At 30.2% G+C, this 22,903-nt stretch overlaps 2 protein-coding genes across 2 annotated transcripts; one reads left to right on the top strand and one right to left on the bottom strand.

Annotated features, from left to right (window-relative positions):
• Positions 1 to 5,118: 5,118 nt before the first annotated feature.
• LOC125808165 (elongation factor Tu, mitochondrial) lies at positions 5,119 to 11,844 on the top strand. Its single transcript, XM_049487885.1, has 12 exons — positions 5,119 to 5,376; positions 5,750 to 5,825; positions 6,231 to 6,323; positions 6,405 to 6,479; positions 7,971 to 8,075; positions 8,161 to 8,251; positions 8,384 to 8,589; positions 8,902 to 8,985; positions 9,560 to 9,622; positions 9,713 to 9,775; positions 10,107 to 10,347; positions 11,415 to 11,844. The coding sequence occupies exons 1-12, from the start codon at positions 5,192 to 5,194 to the stop codon at positions 11,483 to 11,485; spliced, it is 1,353 nt and encodes a 450-aa protein (XP_049343842.1). The 5' UTR covers positions 5,119 to 5,191; the 3' UTR covers positions 11,486 to 11,844.
• A 587-nt stretch (positions 11,845 to 12,431) lies between these two features.
• LOC125808164 (uncharacterized) lies at positions 12,432 to 18,085 on the bottom strand. The gene is made up of 5 exons (XM_049487883.1): positions 17,774 to 18,085; positions 16,415 to 16,595; positions 15,545 to 15,998; positions 13,779 to 13,853; positions 12,432 to 13,069 (listed from the first exon to the last, which is right to left on the bottom strand). Exons 1-5 carry the CDS (start codon positions 17,849 to 17,851, stop codon positions 12,568 to 12,570), a joined length of 1,290 nt encoding a protein of 429 aa, XP_049343840.1. The 5' UTR covers positions 17,852 to 18,085; the 3' UTR covers positions 12,432 to 12,567.
• Between the last annotated feature and the right edge of the window lie 4,818 nt (positions 18,086 to 22,903).

Genomic DNA, 22,903 nt, shown 5'->3' with positions numbered 1-22,903 from the left:
TGAAAATTTATAAATTTATTTTTGGAAATACGACCCTTTAAAAAAACCTATTCTAGCTATGATGCAATTCTTTAATTTATAGGAAAAAGCGTATATATTATAATTTATAGGAATCCTATTTCTAATGTAATTGTCCTCCTTTTCTAAACGTCCCTTAACTTGGAATATGCATCAAAAGAAGCTCTCTGTATTAATTTGATGAAAAACAGTTTCTTAACTCTGATTCAGAGTGCAGGGCTACGTTTGTAATCTATCTATATATAAAAGGAGAAGAAAAAGTGACACGTGTCAGCACCACAAAATTTGTAGATATATTAAATAATAAATAACAATTTAAATAACAAAACATTTAAAAAAAAACAGAAATTAAAAACAGTTTTTAAGAAATTGTTTACGTTAAAAACTGTTTTAACGTAATCTTTTTTTTTTGTTTAAATAAAATGAATATTTTTGTTCCTAATAAAATGCTAACTGCCTTTTTTAAAATAAATTTTAAAAATATAAAAGTTAAAATTGAAACTAAAATTAAAATTATACATGATATATAGATAATGATGCTAAATTTTAGGTGCAAGTAACAACAAAATACTTAAAAATTAAATTCCTTTAAAAAATGAGCAGTTTTTAAAAGATTTTTTTCCTTTTCTTTTAATAGACTATATGTCATACATAAAATAAATAAAATAAAATAATTCAAAGACCAAAAATAGGAACTTTAAAAAATTTCTACGACATAACTTTTAACAATATTAAAATAAACTCAAATTCATTTGCCATTTATTTGAAAAAAAATAAAATCATTCTGCACCATAATTACAAATACCAAAAAAATATAAACCGCCAATTTATTTGAAGAAAATAAAACCTCTGCATAATAAATTTTACATAAAAAGAAAAATAGAACCATTTTTTTCTATATACAGAAACCTATTAATAATAGACCATCTCATCCACATCTATCTATATATATAAAGAAAAATGGCGTATGTATCATCATAACAATTAATCTTCAAATTTCAGTATTTAAAATCAAATTTAAAAAGAAATATGTTTTTTTTTTTAAAAAACACATGTCAGTTTTTTTATACGGTTAGAATGAGATATAATTTTAAATTTCAAAAACACAACTTCATCATTTTGAGGAGCATAAATAGGATGTCTCTCTAACAAACAAACAAAAGGCTACAAAGAGCATTCTTCTCTTTCCAAACAGGAAAACTACCGGATTGTGATGAGACCAGCAAAAAAAATAAAATAGGTATAGTCGATCTTTTTCTTCTTCTTTTTCTTAAATATAAGCTTCTCTATTTCTTTCTTTTTCTTTAGGTTTTCTTATGCAATTGTTTTTTCTTAGATTAAAGATATGTAAAATCAATAATCTATATAATATTAATTTTATCAATATAATTTTTATGCAAGCCAATGTCTAGGAATACCGCAGGAAATGTTGCAAAAGAAATTTGCAATGAAACAGAAAGATTAAAGTCGTATTATTGGAACATGGTTCTTCCTTAATAGTATTTATTCTTATAAAGAGTTTCTACTATTTATTGATGTAAATTGTTTCCGGATTTTAACTATATAATTTTATGTATATATTATTTATGATTGCTTAAAACAATAATACTTATGATTTTATTTCGACTTTTTAGATAATACAAGTTTAGACTATCAAGACGGGGATGCCTACAATGAGATGATTTGCGTTATACAAGATATTTCTGTAACTTTTAGGATTAAAATTTATATATGTCATCGCCAGAAAAAAGCAATATTTTTTTAAAATAATAAAATTGTCTTTGAAAAAAAAAAGGTGTATTGGTAGTTAATTATTTCAAAATTAGTGGGATTAGTTTAAAATTTATGTATACGTGTAAACTTACACAGCAGTAACTATTATAAAATTTCGAATCCTAAAAAAATATTTTTAAAAAAACAAAAATACTTAAATTAAATTTCAAAATAGAAATGCTAATTTTTTTGGTTTTCAAGTTTAAAATAAAAAATTTTAACTTTGAAAATATAAAAATTAAAAACACACGGAAGTTCTGCATCTAAAATTTAGTTTTTGAGCCTAATTATTTTATAGAACTATCAAGCATTATCTAATTTTATGGAACTATCAAGTATTATCCTTTGAAATATCTTAATTTAAATTATTAAAACTAATTAGATATCCTCATATTATAAACCTACATATATAAGTTTCTTTTAAAATTCATCATTTAAATAATATTTAATATTTTGAAGTTTTATATCAATTTCTTTTTTGTTATTTGTATTTTAAAATAAATATTTTTTAAGGAAAATACAACATATAACCTCTATGCTTTGTCCTACTTCTAAACAAATTGAAAAACTTTTAAATTAATATTATTTTGATTATTTATTTAAAAAAACTAGGTATGGAAGTTTCTTTTAAAATTTATCATTTAAATATTTAAATATTATTGAATATTTTAACTTTTATATCAGTTTTTTTTCTTATAAAACATAATCTATGTTCTATCTTTACTTTTATATATATATATATATATATATATTATATATATATATATATATATATATATATACTAATAATATAACCTATAATCTATATGTTCTATCTTTACGTATACGTAAAAAAAACGAACTAATAATAATGATAATAATAATAATATATTAATGTATTAATTTTTTTTTTAAAAACAACCAACTAAATATGTCGTTTTAATCTTATTTTGAAAAAATAGTAATAATTATCCAACTAACTAGGATGTTTTAAAACTTCCCATTACACTCCCACTTCTAACCAAATTGAAAAACGTTTAAATTAAAATTATTTATTTTAAAAAAAAAACACGTATGGAAAAAAAATGGTGTTTTAATATTTATTTTGTAAAAAAAATAATTACCCAACTAAATCGGGAATTTTAAAACTTCCCATTACACTCATACTTCTAAACAAATTGAAGAACTTTTAAATTAAAATTATTTATTTAAAAAACCCCACGTATGGAAGATTCTTTTAAAATTTATCATTTAAATATTATTTAATATTTAATATTTTAAATTTTATTTCAGGTTTTTTTATTTGCATTTTAAAATAAATATTTTTTTAATAAGATATAACCTATAATCTAAAAAATATAACTAATAATAATAATAATAATAATAATAATCCAAGTATAATGTTATGATAAACATAATTTAATGTCTTCTATGTTTATTATTATTATTATTTATTTATTTATTTATATAAATAAATTTATTTATTTTTATAGATTTTCAACCTTAGCACAAGATAACTAAGGAATCGTCATAGCAAAAATTATTAAAATGATAGTCTTTATCACTATCATAAACATAGAAGGTATTAGGTTATATTTTCATAATAATACTTTTAAAGGACAATCAAATTTCAAAATTGGAAATTAATTTTATGAGAAATAAAATTTAAACTTTTGAATTTAAGATACATAATATTTATGATCTAGCTAGCGTTAAATTCTATCTTGAACAATATCACTATTATAAGTCATTTAGCAAATTTAAGACTATTCCCAATATTATATAACAACATTAAATTAAGTTGAAAATAGCGATTTTAAAATATACGATAAGCTTTTAATTTTCAATTTTTACCTTTTTAAAGTTGAATTCAAAGATAACTATAATTACATATAATAAGCTTTATCGGATAAATTCAAATAAACATCCTCTCATTTATATCCATACGTTTTCTGATATAATTCAAATTAAAATTTAATATATCATCTACATACATTGATTAAATCTAATATAGTGATTGTACTAATTAAGATTATTTTTAATCCTACATTATATTTTACACAAATTAATACAATAACTAATATTTTGAATCTTTTAAATTTGAATAAACATATATAAAATGTTTCAACATGTTATTTAGTCTTATGATATCAAATATTTCATATGGAAGGTTAGAATTAATAAATTATTAACATAATTTTTTTATTCAAACTACATAAAAAGAATAAATTATATATATATATATATATATATATATATAAAAGTGTACTAATGATATTAATTTAATATTGCTCAAATACACAAGTTAATGATTTGTATTATTATATTGTTATTACAATAAATTAAATATATTATTTAAGTGCATTATACATTTTATTAGTTATTTTTAATTATAAAATTATTACATTTTAAATCATCCACGCAATGCGCGGGCACGTATACTAGTAAGAAGTGAAAAAGAATTCCTTGGATGAGTTGGACCTATCAATAGCCGGTAGCCCCCCTTTTCTCTTTTTTGGCTTTTTAAAAAAAATTAAATTAATTATTGTGTTGCAAAAAGTAAATTACTTAATTTATTATAAATAAATATTTTATTAATGGAGGAACATTTTTTAAAAAAAATTCTTTACAGTCTTTTTTTTATTTATATGTCTCACTTCTACTCATAAAATGATAATATTTTTTTATATTTTAAGGATTTTTCTCTTTATTTTTAATTTATTCACAAGGAGTTATTACACATAACTTATCCCTCTTTAATTTTTACTTTTAATAATATTCATAACTCCCAAAATTTTTATGTCCATATTCTTTTGTTCTTTTTCTCATTTATTGTTTTTATTTTTATTTTGATTCTTTTTTTCATTTTATTCTTTATTAGAGATACCATTTGGTAATGATTTTATTATTTGTTCTTTCTTCTTCTTCTTTTTTTGGTCTTTCTTTCTTTTTTTTCGTTAGTTAATCTTCTTTTTAATCCCCCCCCCCCCGCGCCCCCCTTTTTTTTTTCCCCCTATATTACTTCCTTTTTAAGAAAACAAAATAAATACAAAAATTTAAAATACTAATTAACTATTTTCAAATTAATAAAAAAATAATATGAATAAATAACTAGACTATTATAATAAATCTTAATAATACCGCAAGAATATATGTATATATACTCTTATAGTATATATGTATATATGAATGTATGTACGCGTATATATATATTCTTTAAGAAAACTGCATGGGCCTACGTACGAAAAAGCCCATAGCATATGATTTGCCGTCAAGCCCATCAACAAAGTAAGCACTCTAACGCAGTCGTTTTAGCACCTTCCAAGTAAAACCCTTCTGGACAGCCGGAGAAACACACACTGGAAAAAACCTAAACCCTTCAAAACCCCTTAACGCCATTTCCAGCTTCTCATCTTCTCCAATGGCGTCCGTCGCTTTCAGGAATCCCAATTCGAAGCGCGTATTGTCACTCTCTCCTCAAATCTACTCATGTTGTAGAGGAGGATCAGTTTCCTCTCAGTTTTCACTCTCCCAGACGCAAAATGGAAATGATACTTCCAGTCTTTCTAATCCATGGTGGAGATCCATGGCCACCTTCACTCGAACGTAAGCTTATAAAAACTTCCGTTGCAGTAACTCAGAATAGTAAATTTGTTATAAATGTGTAGTATATTTTGGTCTAGAGGCGGATTCAGGATTTTAAATCCGTGGAGACTTAATATATTCACTTGATCCACTGCAATTTTTGTTACACTAATGTAATTTTTTAAAAAAATTAATTTCTCTTTTATATTGGAAAGTCCTTTCTGCTTTACCTGTGATGATGTTATCATTGCCTCCTGAGCTGTAGCCATTTTGATTCTTTTTTAGCTGAATTTTGTTACAACAATGACATACACAGTGTAATAATCGCACAAGTGTGGTCTGAGGTTAAGCTGAATTTTGTTAAAATCTAATTTTGCTATCTGGGTTACTGCAGAAAACCTCATGTAAATGTGGGAACTATAGGCCATGTTGATCACGGGAAGACTACTCTTACTGCTGCAATTACAAAGGTTGGTGTGGTTGGACATTATGTATTTATCACTGCCTCCATTTCATTTTAAATGAAAGAAGAATTGGTGTGCTATGTTACTATGAACAGATTTCACTGTCATAAGACTTATCAATAGTTTTCTATTCTTAATAGTAAGAAAGTCAAAGACATAACGATTAAAATTATTATATTAGTTAGTGTATTATCATTATACTTGTGGCAGTGGATTATAGATTGTATAGAAAATGTTACATCAAAGTTTGAAGTTGAGAAACGGATTTGAATTCATTAGATTTTTGAAGGTTGTAAAGAAAGATATTATTTATGGAATGATGTCGAACATTTTTAGATCCCCTTTTTTTTTAAAATAATTTTTCTTTCCACTCAATACCAATTGTTTGATGAGCACATATGCATTGTCTAGGTCCTAGCAGAAGAAGGAAAGGCCAAGGCGGTTGCATTTGATGAAATTGACAAAGCCCCTGAAGAGAAAAAGAGAGGAATTACTATTGCTACAGTAGGGATACTTCTCCTTCCTTAGTGGTGTAATATTTTTTATTTCGATTTGTATTTAATGCTTTAGCTGTTGTTTCTGTAGGCCCACGTGGAGTATGAGACAGCTAAAAGACATTATGCTCATGTTGACTGCCCAGGACACGCGGATTACGTTAAAGTGAGATGCAAAACCTACCTATATTTACTGCAATATGCTTGTTCACCATGTTCTATGTATTGCCACTGCTGTAGGAGTAATTAATTATGTCTTTCCTGAATTGTGAATAGTACTCAGTTAATTGTGTATCACTTGAGAGTTTATTTCACTGACCATGAAGCTAGTAATTAAGCAATTTACCTAGTTCCCTTAAGATCAAAAGTTTGTGTGAATGAAGACTGAAACTACTTAAAAACTATAAGCTCTATTCTTTTATAATATCGACTATTGAATGTCTCCATTTGCTTTATTCCTGGTTAAAACCATCAAAGTAGGAAGTTCATTATATTAGACCATCTACCTCATTGCCTTAAATATTGGCCCATTTTATTTGGTACTAGTGATCAATTTTGGAGTTTAAGCAATTAATTCTGACTTGTTTATTATATTTGTAGTAATTGAAAAATAACCAAAACGTGGATTTTTCAAATTTTGTATGGAAGTATACAATAAATAAGATGGTATAATAATCAATACATTTTGGGATGTTGCGAAGTAGAGTGTGTCAATTCAAATTAAATGGCAGGAGTTGTATTTTTATAGGCTAAAATATTGTGGCACAATAGAGGTCCCCAAGTGGTAGACATCATCCAACTTTTCTTACACCTCGTTGTGCTTCACTTTCTCCGATTGAAAAAGTATGGTTTGGTGTGGTAAATTTTGGCCTATGCAGGAGTACCTAGTGTAAAAAGCACTACTGCAGTACTAATTTCTTGTGATTTGTGAGTATCAAATTCTTTCAACCCTTTCTTGGTGGGATCTAATAAACGTTGTTTCATTGTTTAATGGTTCTTCAAGCTTTCTGCTCTCTGAACAAGAAACATAGTGTTAGTTGGGGGCAACAGTGACAATTTATTATTTGGGAGCAACTTGTGGGATTACGAAAAATCTTTCTCTGAAGTGAGATAATTTAACTTTGTTCTCCTTTGTAAGTTAAACCATATGTTGTTACTTGTGGTGATTGATTCTTTTGTTGAAGATATAACTTATGAAGACTTGGTCATCAAGTTGCAAGTTCTGCATTGAGACATAATAGTAACTTGGCAATCCCTACCTAAAGATGAATCTGTTTGGCTCTTTGAGCAAAAATTGACATATAACACATCCCGGATTCGGGTTATTTTTTGCTGCTTGATGTTAGAAATTAATTCCAAGTATAAGTGTAACTCTGTTTTCCTCGAAATTTCCTTTTTAATAGTTAAAAGAATTGTAGTAATGTAAGCAACAAGTGCTGTTAATATTTACAGTATGGGCTAAATTACTGATTATTTAATAAGCTTAAGAAGTCAACCTTGGTGTCTAAAACATTTGCAATAGCCATGTTGCACCAAAAAAATAGTAAAGATATACATCTGGTGTTAATGCTAATAATAGACTCGTAGTTGCTCTGAAATTCTAATAATCCTAAACTTCCTGTTTATTCAATTTCTAATCACTTGCTTTAATCTATAGAATATGATTACTGGAGCTGCCCAAATGGATGGTGGTATTCTAGTTGTATCTGCTCCAGATGGACCTATGCCTCAAACAAAGGAGCATATTCTTCTTGCCCGCCAGGTGGATACTCGTGGATAGACCAGAAAATAACTGAAATAGACTTTTTTTGGTGATTCTAATTGATTCTTTTTCTTATACTTTGCAGGTCGGTGTACCCTCTCTTGTCTGCTTTTTAAACAAAGTTGATGCTGTTGACGATCTTGAGCTGCTGGAACTTGTTGAAATGGAGCTTCGGGGTGTGCCAGCTTTTCCAGTACTTTTGTCAATTGTATTATTACTTATGCAGAACCTGAAGTCCTGGTAACTTGCTTGCAGCTATCATGACTTTGTTATGTTCATTTCCTTACATGAGATTTCCTTTCTTGCAGAACTGCTTAGTTTCTACAAGTTCCCTGGGGATGAAATTCCTATCATCCGTGGTTCAGCTCTTTCTGCTTTACAGGGAACTAATGAAGAAATTGGAAAGAAAGCTATTTTAAAGTTGATGGATGCTGTAGATGAATACATTCCAGATCCAGTGCGTCAGCTTGATAAACCATTCTTAATGCCAGTAGAAGATGTATTCTCAATTCAGGTAATCTGATATTCTAGTAGCTCATGTTTAGCCAGAGATCAGTTAAACGACTTTGCTTTTTTCAGTTTCTTTCCGGTCCCTTGAATTCTACTTCATTTTTGAGGTTTATCTTTTACTTCCATATGTTCATAGCCTTTGTGCTGTGATGCTATACCTCTTTCTGCTTATTTAAGTACAATCCTTTGCTCTGAGAAAGGTAGAAAAATATTTTTTTTGCAGCAGTCCATCTTTCATTTCCAAAAGAGGAAAAATAATAATGCTTGAACCTTGTTTCTAATGTGATACTGATCAGTTACCGTTAATGTTTTGAAGGGACGTGGAACTGTTGCTACTGGCCGTATTGAACAGGGAACAATAAAAGTTGGAGAAGATGTGGAGATTTTAGGGCTGATGCAGGTTAGTTGTTAGCGTATTCACATATTCAATTACCTACTTTCTCTAGGGGGAGAATATATTGGTTCATAGCATGTTCCAGATTTCCTGTGCTAGTGATCTAGACTTCGATATGCCTTTCCTATTTGTCTGTGTTGTTGAAACCTTAGGATGAACAAATGTCATTCTTTTATGTAACTTATTGATGTTATGGGTTATTATATGTAGTCTTTCACAATCTTACAAGTTAAGAGTAAATTTTGTTACAAGGTATAGAAAAATCTCTTGTAAACAAGCAAAATAATAGACCCACTGAAACTTCATGAATGCACCAATAAGAAACTAGGAATGAGAGGGTATTCCTCAAGTACACATAATGGTATCTAATGGCACAATGACCTCTTGTAATAACAAGTCTAGGTAGTGGTTAGCTATTATTGTAATGATGAGGATGCTTAATTTAATCGTAGCTGGATGTGTAGTTTTGAGAAATTATGCCCCCTTATTTGTATGTTAAAGGACATTATTGTGCTTTCATAGAAGAACTATGATTGTGCTTTTCTTAGCACTTGTTCATGTTATCATTTTTCTTTTATAGGGAACTTTAAAATCTACAGTGACTGGTGTTGAAATGTTCAAGAAGATCTTGGATAATGGTCAAGTAAGGACTTGAGTCAATCCATGCAACTTTCTAATAGTTTTCATGTATCACTTATTGTGTGGCGCTATTCTGATTTATTTTCTTAATTAGGCTGGTGATAATGTCGGGCTTCTTCTACGTGGCTTAAAACGAGAAGATATTACACGAGGAATGGTAAGTACAAATCTCACTGTGTGTTACTCATAAAGTGACTTAGCATTTGTGCCACCTTATCTGCAGAGTTGTTTATCTGTGAAAAGTTGTATAAGTTCCTTCTGCTTTCATTTTTGTTCTACATTTTACATTGGTTGCTAATTTTACTAGAAGTAGCTTGGTATCAGGGTAGAATCATACAGTTTTGTGGTGCATTTTGCTATTTGCCATGTTGTACTTGTTCAAGTCTGATAGTATGATGTTTCATGAAGTCAAAATCCAATCTATTACCTTGATAATGTGACTATGTACATGTGTGTCTTCCAGCATCTTATATAGTATTTGTCCATAGGTGATTGCAAAGCCTGGTAGTGTGAAAACGTCCAAGAAATTTGAGGCAGAAATATACGTACTAACCAAGGATGAAGGTGGTCGGCACACAGCTTTTTTCTCAAACTATAGGCCTCAGTTCTACATGAGGACTGCTGACATTACTGGTAAAGTGGAGTTGCCTGAAAATGTCAAGATGGTTATGCCCGGTGATAATGTTACAGCTACTTTTGAGCTGATATCTCCAGTTCCTCTTGAAACAGGTATTTGTATTTTAAAATAAATCATTTTGTGATTTTTTCTTGTCTGTGGAGTAAGGGTTCATCTGCGATTGTAGTTATTCTTCTTTTCTCCCCTTGAAGTTGCATAGTGACAATATTTTTGAAATGGTCATTGTCAATTACAAGGTGATACTATTTTATTGAGATCTGGAGATTCTTTGGGGTGCATTATATTGACTTATGCTTAGCCTGGTTATATGTTTCTCCCCTGACAAAGAAGAGATCATCTCACTTGAGGGAACATTTACATTGACTTCAATATTTTTCTTAGTATTCTTACTAATGTGATGATCAATCTCATTTTCAAAACAACTGGATTCGCGACATCACATGAATTGGTGCCTTGGCCCACTTCGTCTTAAGTTTCCATCCTGTTAACCTTGATGTACAGTGAAACCCATTTGATATATAGTTTTTGAATTTGATTCTGGGGGTGTCAAAAGTTTATTACAACACTGAGAACTGAACTGGACCGATTTATTGGTCTTTCCCCATAAAGACGTTTTTCAATGAGTCTCGAACCGCACCCATGATATATGTATTGAAGTATCACACAAAAATTAGACATAATCTTTCTAAACAAATATAAATTAAACATTATAAAACAATAGTATTTTATGTAACAAATGTGATTCCTAGTAACATTTATATTCTTATGTGACTTCTTAAAATGAAGTACCAAAAATTAAGAACTGAAATAGAAGAGAAACCAAGATGATAGGATCGGTTTGGAAAAATATGTTAATACACAGTAGATTCACTGAAAATCGGTAGTGTAAATATTGGAATTACTGGCCAAACCGAACCATTAACACCCCTGTTTGATTCTACCTATTCCAATGCAAGATTTTGGATTATTTTGCAACTTAGAAATTGGTTCTTCTTGTCTTTTCCATTTGAATGCTGCCTCATAATTATGCATGTCTTGTATGTGTTTTAAGGATATCTTCTTAGAGATTTGATTGTTGTTCGACCTTGTTGAAGAAAAGTATTTCTCTGAACGGTACACCATCTGATTGTTTATGCCCCATCTACCCGTAACTTTTCAGGACAAAGATTTGCCCTGAGAGAGGGTGGCCGAACAGTTGGTGCTGGGGTTGTTTCTAAAGTACTGAGCTGAGGGTTCTGAAAATGCAAGATCAGTTTCAGTCTGGTTGTCTCAAGAGGAGCTGACAAATGAAAATTCTATTGCGCTTGCGGAAATACAAGACACGTGACGATTGCTAATTTAATCATCATTTGACATTTTTTTCTGTTGCAATGCCAAGAGATGTGTCGTCGTGAAATTGAATATATTGGAGAAAGTAGTCCACTTTGTAGCATCTTATAGTTCATAAGCAGTTATTACTCCAAATTGAACTTTTTGGTGTATAAACTATGGTTTTTTTTGCATTCACGAGAAACTCCATGGTAGATGCTGCGTAATCATATGTACACAATAAATCCTACTATCATTTCGAGCTGTTTGCTTGCATTCCCTCAGGTGTTCTGTATATGATGTGCTTCCTACGAAGTCTGATGGGCTTAAACTTTCCTTCACATCTATGCACGAAATTTCAGCTTTGACAGTAGTGCGGAATTGAGATGAACCTTGGACTTCAACTCTGATAATGTTACTTGGAAGTTCTGTATTGGTCTTTGTATTCTTTGATTTTTATTTCTGGAAATGGGAATTGTATATAACAACAAACCAAGTGTAGTTGCACAAATCTTAGCATCTTAATTAACTTGGGGCAAAATAACTTTTACATTAAAGTTGGACTGATAATGCAAATCACAACATTGTCAAGACTTAATGTAGCAGGAAAAAGATGTATACTGGACCATAAAAGCACACAGCCTTCTGTAGTTCTGTATCCTTTTGTGGCCTCATTATAACTAGTAAATATTCAACTTTGTCTGAATGAATTAAATTGGGCTCCTGAACATAATGTCAAAATTCTTTCTTTAAGATCCGAATAGCTTAGAACTCTCGTGCTAGTGTTATTCACATCATTATACAAGACTATCCACTACAAAACAAACTACACGAGTAGAAAGAGCTTGAGATTTGTTACTCACTATGTATGTTTCGTGCTGTGAAAATCCACTTCTTTCTGCTCAAATATTATATTACAGTTGGATGTCCCAAAACGAGCTATTGATATATCATCCCCCAAGCTGTGCATGTTTTTACAGTCTCTAAATCTTGTGTTCTTGAAATCAAGCAAGCCTCAGCACTACGACTGCCAGCAAAGTTGCGGCTCTGAAGTAGATTTCCTTCACATTTTTGTCCAAATTACTCATCATAGCATCTTCTATCATATCCAACTTGCCTGGACTTCTGTTGATCACCACAACTGTGTCCCTCAAATTATTGACAGCCCAAGAGAGCCATATAAGTCCAAGGCCTAAACCAGTGTTCAACAGTCTAGGTGCAGAGAAGACGATTCTTCCACAGGCTAGTCTGCAGGCAATTGAGAAAAGGACGGCTATGCCAGTTCCAGCAATGGTAGCAGAGAACGTGGTCAGAAAGTGTGGTAGTTGAGGACCCGATTTCTTCAATGAAAGTATTGCAGTTTTCCCATGCCGTTTCTTGTCAACTATTATGGATAGGAGGCTTTCACATGCATGGAGGTAATTGTTCCTGTAGATCTCACTCTCTCTAACTGCTCTCTTGTTGCTCTTTCTCTGCGGTGATGTCTGGTACTTTGTTTTCTGAGGACTGTCAAAAAGTGTAAACGTGTGAGAGAGGATTCTTCCTGTGGTAGTGTAAACTAGAAACTACACGATATTAGAGCTCATGCAACTGATTGCTATTACACATGAAAGTTTAGATTTCTTTCCTCCTATTAAATAGGCTGACTACAGTAAATAACTTATATAGATCAACAATAGTTAAGTATCTGACAATTGAGATAGGGCACTTCTATGTCCTTGTTCATTTCCCTCTTCATAATGTGCAGTAATTATATGAATATTCAAGCAGAAATATGGAAATTATCGTCATGGTTTTAGTAGACGTGTCAAATAGAGATACTGCTCAACTGTTCCCTAAAGAATACTACGACAGAGTATACAAAGGCAAAACCTCAGACCTGAGAAGTGAACTACTTATCCTAGATATGGGAAACATGGATCATACATTCAGCTATGTGGTTGCTTCCTTATTTACAACCTCCATAGTAATAAAATCTATTTGCTTTGTCGAATTGCCTTATTAGCTAAATATATCCTTGTTGCATGTTTAACATATTCTGCTACAGTTACCAGTCAAATAATCATTGAAAGTATTCAAAAAAAAGTCAAAACTTCAAAGCACAGATCAAATGTATCTTTGGATAATATTTCCATGTCATAGGTATCGTAAAACAAAAAATTTAGCCAAGAGCACAAAGAGCATGAAAAAAGGGTATATGAGATGAATTTGATACCTCCTTAGAGATGCTGCATTCACGTCAAGTTTCTGAGCAGAACTTTCACCTTTAGACTTTGTCTTGCATGTCTTCCTGCACAAAGAATAACTTCACTTAAACCTTGAGGGGCTGTGATCACTTTATCAAACACATACATTCTTTTCAGTATTAACAGACAGGGAAACTAACATGCTGGATGATTTTAGTGGTACTATTTTGATTACATACTGTCTCAATTGATGAAGAAGAAGATGGTTCTGAGCAACTATATAGTTTCGGTCAATAGCTAAACTCGTCAGTCAGTAACTCACCTATTTCTTGTATACAGAAGTACCAATCTGGAATACACGATTGAGCATGACTTCCCCTTAGCCCAGGTGAAAGAGGCCGAAGAGCTGTTGCTCACCCCGACACCAATTTGTGACATCCCCAATTTCCCAAACTTGATCATCCTTTGTGCTATTATCTACATACTTCTGAAGCATAATATCCTAACCTCACCACTCTAAATGGTTCAAACCAATAGAAGCTAATAAATCCTTGACAATTATGATGCTGGCTCATTGCCATGATGAACCAAGCTTAATCTAGTTGCATTACATTAACATGTAGATAGCAACAACTAGAAAACACCTCCCACCTATGTCTTTCCCATAGAGGCACACAACAAGCATCTACCAAGGCAAACCCATACAGGTGGAAGACCTGGACCCTCTTACAGCTCAGAGTAAAAGAATGTACGCCAGGGTATTTGAGCATGGTACCCTTTCCCATAGGATCAGAACGGTTACATGCTAAGATGCCTATTTTGACCTGATATGAAAACCATGGTTTTCTAGGGCTTCTAACTGAATTAGGATATCACTTCACTTCCAAACTAGGACTTTTTTTTGATAACCACATGCACTTTGACTAATTCCACTAGATACCAGTCGCTTCCCACCAGCAATAGTTACTAACAGTTACATGCTAAGATGCTTATTTTTCACCTGTTATGAAAACCTTGGTTTTCTAGGGGTTCTAACTGAATTAGGATATCACTACACTTTTCTTCTTTTTTCTTTTTTTTTTTGATAATTGTGGTGCCAGGGCCAGCTTGCGCGCACCTTGACTAATTCCACTAGATACATGTCGCCTCCACTAGCATCAGTTACAAGGTAATTGTGTCCACCAAGGCTAGGACATATGGGAAGAAATCACCTAGTGTTTTTGTACTTCCGAACTAGGATTTTTCTACACTCCTTTGGCAAATCACTGTCTATGCATCCTCTTTTCCCATGCCCCTCTGGCTACTATTGTCTTGATTGCATCATTGTATTCATACCTTCTGGTAATATGCAACTATGCCAAGCATTTACTTGTTCATAATGGTAGAGGCTTCATTTAAACTATTTAATCACTTCCCAATCTAGTCCTCAACAGTGATAATCGTTATCTTGTTGCTCTTATATTTTGCCAACACATTTTGTCACCTTCTAGTGGCATCTGAGAGACGAGGCACTAACACTTCAACTGAGCTACCAAATTATTCAAGAAAGAAAAATAATAATTTAGCTACGATATCTCTATATTTGAGTGTCGGAACCAGATCAAACCTATGGTGCTGCAAGCCAGAACAAAAGCTTTTATGGGCTACTTTTGTTCACAGAGGAGAATCAATACAGAAGAGCAAAGCCCAACAAGTTTTATTTTCAATAAGATAAACCAAATGGACAAGGAAGCACTTGTCACATCTACTCAACAAAAACTTAAGGGCAGAATTCAAGCAAAGAAATTATTGCTACCTGTCAAAGTATGGAACCACCATTGCATGCTTTGTGCATTTCATTGAGTCTTTTGAGAAGTAGAACTCGGAGATGATTGAAAGTATGTCCTTCATCTCAATGCTAGCAGTGGCACCACTAACTAATAGACGGCCATCAGAATGAATCATTTTTCCTAAATTGAGTCCTATCAAATTTGAAGAAGGTTCCCATAGGTGGAGCGCAGCACTTGGATACACAAGAGATGGCTGAGACTTAGCATCATGAGACTGTTGTTCGAGATAAGAAGAAAATTGTTGTTGATGCATGTTTATCGCATGTACCAGTGGTCCCATTAGATCAAAGAGTGTAGATATATCTATTTCACCGCTTTCTACATCGTTTGATCCAGATCTAAGGTACTTCAAAATATTCTCCTGCCTTGTGCATTGTTCAGCAATCCCAAAGCTCAAGAGCACTGAGTTCAAGTGATCGTCTGCAGGAAAGATAGAATTTATCAGCATGGTACAGTATTTTTGATAAAGGTAAAGTTGTATTCTTCAGCAGTACAGATACGCTGGCAACCTCCAAAAAACAGTAGAAAGTTGCAGTAATTACAAAGATCCTAAAAAGTCTACTAACTGTTCAACTTCTTCTATACCCTCTTCTTTACACCAAAAATACATAGTATTGATGCACTTCTTTTTTATTTTTTGGATTGAGATAGAGATATCCTCAAAGCATTTGTTGTTTCTCTCTCTCTCTCCCTACAGACCATCACATGCAAGATGGTATTATCAGTACGGTACAGTATTAAAAAGATTTCATGAGCAGTAACGATCCATCTAAGATAATCAAGCAATTTAAAACTCAAAATTTAAGCAAAATTTTGAGGTAGTGTGAACTATGAACCTCGTGCATCTATGAGTTCTGGTCCTTCAGCAGTTGATAGGATCCTGACAAAGGGATTGCCTGCCAATAACCGACTCATCGGTTTCCATAAATCCAGTCTTTGATTAAACCTTACGCTAGCACAACTTGACTTCGCAATATCTTGATTCACTCCAGGAATAGGAAAAAAAGGAAGACTATCCTGCAATTAAAAAGAAAGCATACCATTTTAGTGGGTCTACAATCACTTGAAGTTAAAGATCAGAGTAGACTACTAAAGTGATAAACTGCTCATCAATTGTCAGACAACTTGACAATTCTTTAAATAACAGGGAATAACAAATATCTGAAGCAGGGCTTATATACGCTGAGATATAAGATTGTTACACCTAAGATATCTTAGGTGCATGTCACTTGGTATCTCAAAATTAAAGCAAATCCACAAAAAAGTTGCAACTCTAATGCAAATAACATATCTCTAATTACAAAGAATATGCTTCTATTATAGGAAAACAAGATGATAAGTATGAGATGTTTCCCTTTTCAAGTCGGATAATCCAACAATATATTTGAATACGCTCCAGGCTTGTAGGAGGCAAGGAAGATAATAACTAGAACTACTGATTTTTTCATTTCAACCATCTTAGCATATTGTGGAATCAGATATAGAGAAAACCAGCATATATACAAGTAGCACTCAAACTATATGTATGTATAGAAGATTTAGAAACAAAATAAAAATAAAAATACTGAGTAAATGGTCAAAAACACATTTGAATTGTCACTTTTTTCACGAGTTTCACACCCTAGGTATAAGTTATTCCCTTTTCCTACCTGATCTATCACCATCTTTGTATTAAAAAACACACCTCGAAGCTGATTAGGCCAACTATCACTTAATCCCTTTTCTTACGTGAACCATTACCATCTACTTAACTATGTATGATTTAATACATAGATGGTCACAGTACATGTAGAAAAAATAACAACCGATAGATGGCCTAATCAGCTTCGAGGTGTGTTTTAATATATAGATGCTGATCACTGCACCTCCAAATTCGAATGACAACATAATCTCACTACGTTCATCACCAACAATGGAACGGTCATCTAGATCAGACTACATGATCAAATATTGCCTCTTTTTTTTTAAAGAAAATAATCATATTATTATATCCCATACCTTAACAATTGAACCCCATTTACCAGCAAAGCCCAGAATTTCCAGGAAAAACAACACAAAACAAAACTATGAGCATCAAAACAAGTAAAAATTGACACAAAAGAAATATGAAAATAAATAAAACCCCATCATCTAATCTAATCAATCAATCAATAACTAAAAATCAAACTCATAAAAGAGTTATAAAACTAGCTTACCTTTAAAACCTTCAATTCTGGAGGTGAAAAAAGGCAAGGAGGATAACCATGAGAAGCCATAAGACAACGTTCAACCATGTTTAAGAGAAACCCAACTCAGAAACTTGAGTTTCTGACCCAAAAATCTCTTCTTTATGGTTGATTTATTGATAGTCACAGCATGAGGGGCTTATCCTGCTATTCACCTCAAGTTCCCTAAGATTTTATTGCAATTTGGTGGTTTACAAAACTTAATGGCCCTTGAGAAATTAGGGGTTACATCTTTTTGGTTGGATTCTTGAATCTAGACAAAAATTCAGCTTTCAACTTTTTCTATGTTTTTGGATTCTTCTTTAAGACTTGTGGTGGAGATTTAATAATACAGCCTTTTGGTCCACCCAATTGAACATCTTTCATTTTTTACCAAACAGATCTGAAAATACTTCTTTTTATATTCACATCTCTAAAGAGGGTAAGTTGCGATAAAGTGGCAAATTCTTCTTCATTTTTAATTAGAAGTTTTGAGGTAAAGTACTTATGGATAGAGAGAGGTTTCGAGTTCGAGTCGATACGTAATCACCTTTATTGGAAAGGTAAGATTTTTTAGCACAAATTTAAACTTAGTCAAGCTTAAATATAAATGTGATTTGGAGATGCGTTATGTAAATCTTAAATTTTGTATAAGTAATATTTCTTCCATCTCAAAATAAATGTGTTTTAACAAAATATATGTTTTTTTATGAAATCAAAAAATATAACGTGTAATTTACTTAACTATTCTTATTTAATAAATGTCTTTTGAAAAATGAACATTATTATGAAGATGGAGGGTAAGAGTTAGGAGTGTGCATAGATCGGTTCGGTTCAATTCAATTTTATGTATTATCGATTTTCGAATTTTAAATACGTTAAATCAATAATCAAACCAATAAGTTATTTTTTTTATCGATTTTTGGTTTATTGGTTTTGGTCCTTAATGGTCCAATTTTCGATTTAACCAATATGAAAATGCTTATAAATCAATATATGATTTCTCCAACAATTTAACATGACAAGTAAATAATGTAACTTTACTAATGTTCATAAAATAGAAATAGTAATAACTAAGATGAAAAGAACTATACAAATATAACACAAAGAGAAATTAAGAAGAATAATGTTCTTACTTTAGGTTTTTTACGGTTTATATAATGAAGTTATGAACTCAAACATTGTAAAGTGTAAATTGAAGGCCAAAGGGTAAGGTATTGAGATTAATATTAAATAATTATGTATGGGTAAAGTAAATTACTACAATCTTAATGAGTTATCGATTTACCCAATAACCAATATTTAAAAACCAAAACCAATAGCACTTTTTCGATTCGACTTATCAGTCGATTCAATTTTTCCATACCCCTAATAAGAATATAATAAGAAAAAACATATTAATTTTTGTCTTCAATGCTTAAGAGGATAGTTATTTTGGGACATTTTTTTTTCATACTCTCAATTTCACTTTTTGATTATTTTATTATTATTTCTATTATATAATATTTATAATTAAAATAAGACCATTAAATAAATCTCTAATATTCGTAATATTTTAAAATGTAATATATCATTTAATAAACATATATTATTTAATATATTCTACTTTCCTTCTAAATTAATACTAATATTTCATTTTTTTTTAATTTTTTTTATCAATTTAAGTGATATAATTTAAAATTATTATTATTTTTCACTATGAAGAATGCACAAAAATTTGTATGATAAGATGAAAATTTTAATTTAAAAATACATTACATAACATGATAATACAAATAAAAGAATGCGCAAAATGCTCATTTTGAACTCCATAATGTATTAATAAAACATTTATGAGAGCAATGCACTAATAATTTTGAAATTTGAGTATAATGTAATGTTTGTGTAATATATCGTTAATGCTTTTAGTTTATTTGAATTATCCATTATTATGTATAATATATAAATATTTGCTTGCAGTTTATGTTATTAAGAAATTTAGAATAAAACATAATTTTATATTAAATAATGAATTTGAAGAAGAAAAAAATTATATAGGGTGATTGTTTGGAAATAAAAAAGAAATGATTTATATTATAAAATAAGAAAATGAAATAAAAATAATAATATAATATTGAGAAGAGAGAAGAAGATTTTTTTAGAGAGTAAAATAAAGAAATGAATTGGAGTTAATTGTTCGAAGAAATAAAAAACTCTATATTTGGATAGTAATATAGAGGGTAGGGTAGGAGATGGCCTTGCATGCATCTTCCAAAGTCAAAAAGTGTACAGTATCTTTGAGGTTTTAGGCGGTCGATTAAATTTTATACTTTTTCTAGTATATATAATATATATTTAACGATATTCAGTATTAAGATTAATTTTTTGTAAATGAGAAAAAACATCAGGAGAAAAGAATTAAGAAATACTTCAGGTAGAATGGGGATAAAAAAAATAATCAATTATATTAGTACTTCCAAATGATAAAAAATAGTACCTCATTCGTCTGTAATATATTTTCCTTTTTAGTTAAATGATGATATCTTTTTATATTTCGTAATAATTTAACTTTAATTTTCATGTTATTCTTAATAAAATAATAATTAAAAAATTCTTAATAAAATAATTAATGAGAATAAAAGTTTTTAAAATTTATTTTAAGATTATAAGTTTCATATTTTTTTTCTCTTAAATTAGGATGGTAAGTAATTCCTTATAGTGTTCACTTCATTTGAAGAGTTTTTGGTGTTGCAACTTTAATGTATGCTTCTTTGTGTGATTTATATTCCATTTTGTTTTAATTTTTTTTATTGATTTACACTTTAATCTTTTTATTGTTTGCAAAATAATAAAATCACTCTTATATAAAACTTAGCATAAGATGAGATAGGAAATATATAAAAAAGAGAAAAGGAAAGGTCTGACATATTAGTAGATAGCAGGTATAAAATTAAAAATCTCTATCTCATTTATTTTATTTTATTTTGTTAAAAAATAAATCAAACCATTTGTGACCACAATATAATATAAAGCAGTGGGCATTTGTCCTCTCTGTGCTTCAACAATTCATGTGCTTAGTTATACAACCTTAATTCTATTTGGCGTTCGATATTTATATTGGAGCCCGATTAAATTTAAATTTATATCAAAAAATCTCACATTAGGTGATAAAGCGCTCCCTAACAAAGATGATTACATACCAGGGGACTCAAACCTGAACTCGAAACCTCTAGTAAGGATGAGTACTTAACCAGGGGCGGACCCACATACACCCTTCTGGGTGCTCAATCACCTATTAACCTCGACGTAAAATTATTTATATATATAACAATTTCTTTAAAAATTGACTATATTAAACATTCAGCACCAAATGAACAAATCTCCGAATGGATGCTTTGAATGTGTGGCTAGTTTGAAGACTTTGTGTTTAGAGGAAGTTAAGGGTTCGATTCTCGCCAATAACAAATAATTAATTACACATTTGCTATTTTTTTCTTTCCCTCTCAGTATAAACTCACATGTTTTTTTCTTTTTACTTTCTCTGTATACTTAACTTTTAGTCTTAATATCTTTTACGTTTAATGAATTTCTTGTGAGATGACAAAATTTAAAAGTCATGTCCAATTACTTTCCTTATTTTTCTTGAGTAATTTTGGCTATTTGGTTAAGAAAACCTGCAAGCTAAAATAAACTTCTTCAAAAACTGATTTTTTCTTTCAATGGTAGAATTAATCTTATTTTTTTCCATTAATGTTTTTAATATAGCGTTTAAATAATTATGTACTTATATTATGTGATTTATAGTAATTTTATATTTTAAAAAAGTGAGCACCCACAAGTCAAGAATTCTGAATTCGCCATTATACTTACCATTTCAACACAATTCTTTGTTGATGTTATACAACCTTAATTGCTAAAGCAAAGCAAAGTGTGTCCTCAATATTTTACCAAATTTCTCTTTGACCTAGCTATGCGTTGATAATTTACTTTTATTACTAGTTTCTATAGTGTTTGATATTGTAATTATTTGGATAAACATTTTAGGAACACTAAATTTGAAAGAATTATATCATTTTATAATAATAATAATAATAATTTAGATCACAATTTTGAAGTCAATAACACCTGATAAGACTGTAATATTAACGAGTTAACATTTTAAAACTCTTCTTTACACTCAGGGCAGTCTGGGCCATAAGGCCACTAAACCACTAATGTATATGTATATATATTGTTAAAAAAATTCATGTACTGATAAATTTGAAAGTAATTTTTTGTATAGAAAATATAATTGAGAAATTGAATATTGTTTAGTTGATTGTAGTGTCTTTTCTAGATTCTCATGTGGCTAGTTAATTGTAGTATCCTTTCTAATTTCGCATATGGCTATCTATTTTGTTTTCTAGCTCATTTATATTTTGACGATTATCATGAACCAACAATATTGTGTTCTTATACTTACTTTTTATTATTGAATATTCTTAAGTCTCTCAAACGTTCAAACATTCTACATTATGTGATATCTATTGTTGTGGGTTTATAAAAAGACTAAATTTGTTTTTGGTGTCTTATTTAAATTTCAAGCACTAAAACTAATCAACACTATTTTAATATTATTTATTAACTTATCAAATTCATCGCTACACTATTTTAATATCATCATATTTTTTAAAATTTTGAGTCATGTTTTATTATTCTAACTTTATATTATATAGTTTTCATTGAAAATTTACATTATTTGCATTCTTACTTCATAATGTCTACATATATCCTACCTCTTCAGACCTCATTTGTAGGATTACGCTAGTGTATTATAATTATTCAATTTATATTTATCAACTAAAAAAATAGGGCATTTAAACAAAAACTAAAAGAATAGGGCCTCTTTATAATGTTTGGTTTTAGGCCCCCAAACTTGTTGAGACGACCATGTAATTTCACTAAGAAAACAAAATACATTTACACAATAGTGAAGTAAAAATTCCCACTAATGAATTTAGAATATAAAAAGATAGATATATGAACAATTTAAGAAAATTAAATTTCTATGATAGAAAAAATAGTATTAAACTTATGTATAATATAATTTTTTGATGAAATAGGTTATGTTATCTTGACTCGCTCCTCTCTCACACTGACTCT

Source organism: Solanum verrucosum, unplaced genomic scaffold (genome assembly GCF_900185275.1).
Source record: "Solanum verrucosum unplaced genomic scaffold, falcon-dt-bn FXZP01000234.1, whole genome shotgun sequence".
NCBI lineage: Eukaryota > Viridiplantae > Streptophyta > Magnoliopsida > Solanales > Solanaceae > Solanum > Solanum verrucosum.
The sequence above is the reverse complement of the archived record's forward strand: the minus strand, read 5'-3'. Positions and strand labels throughout refer to the sequence as shown.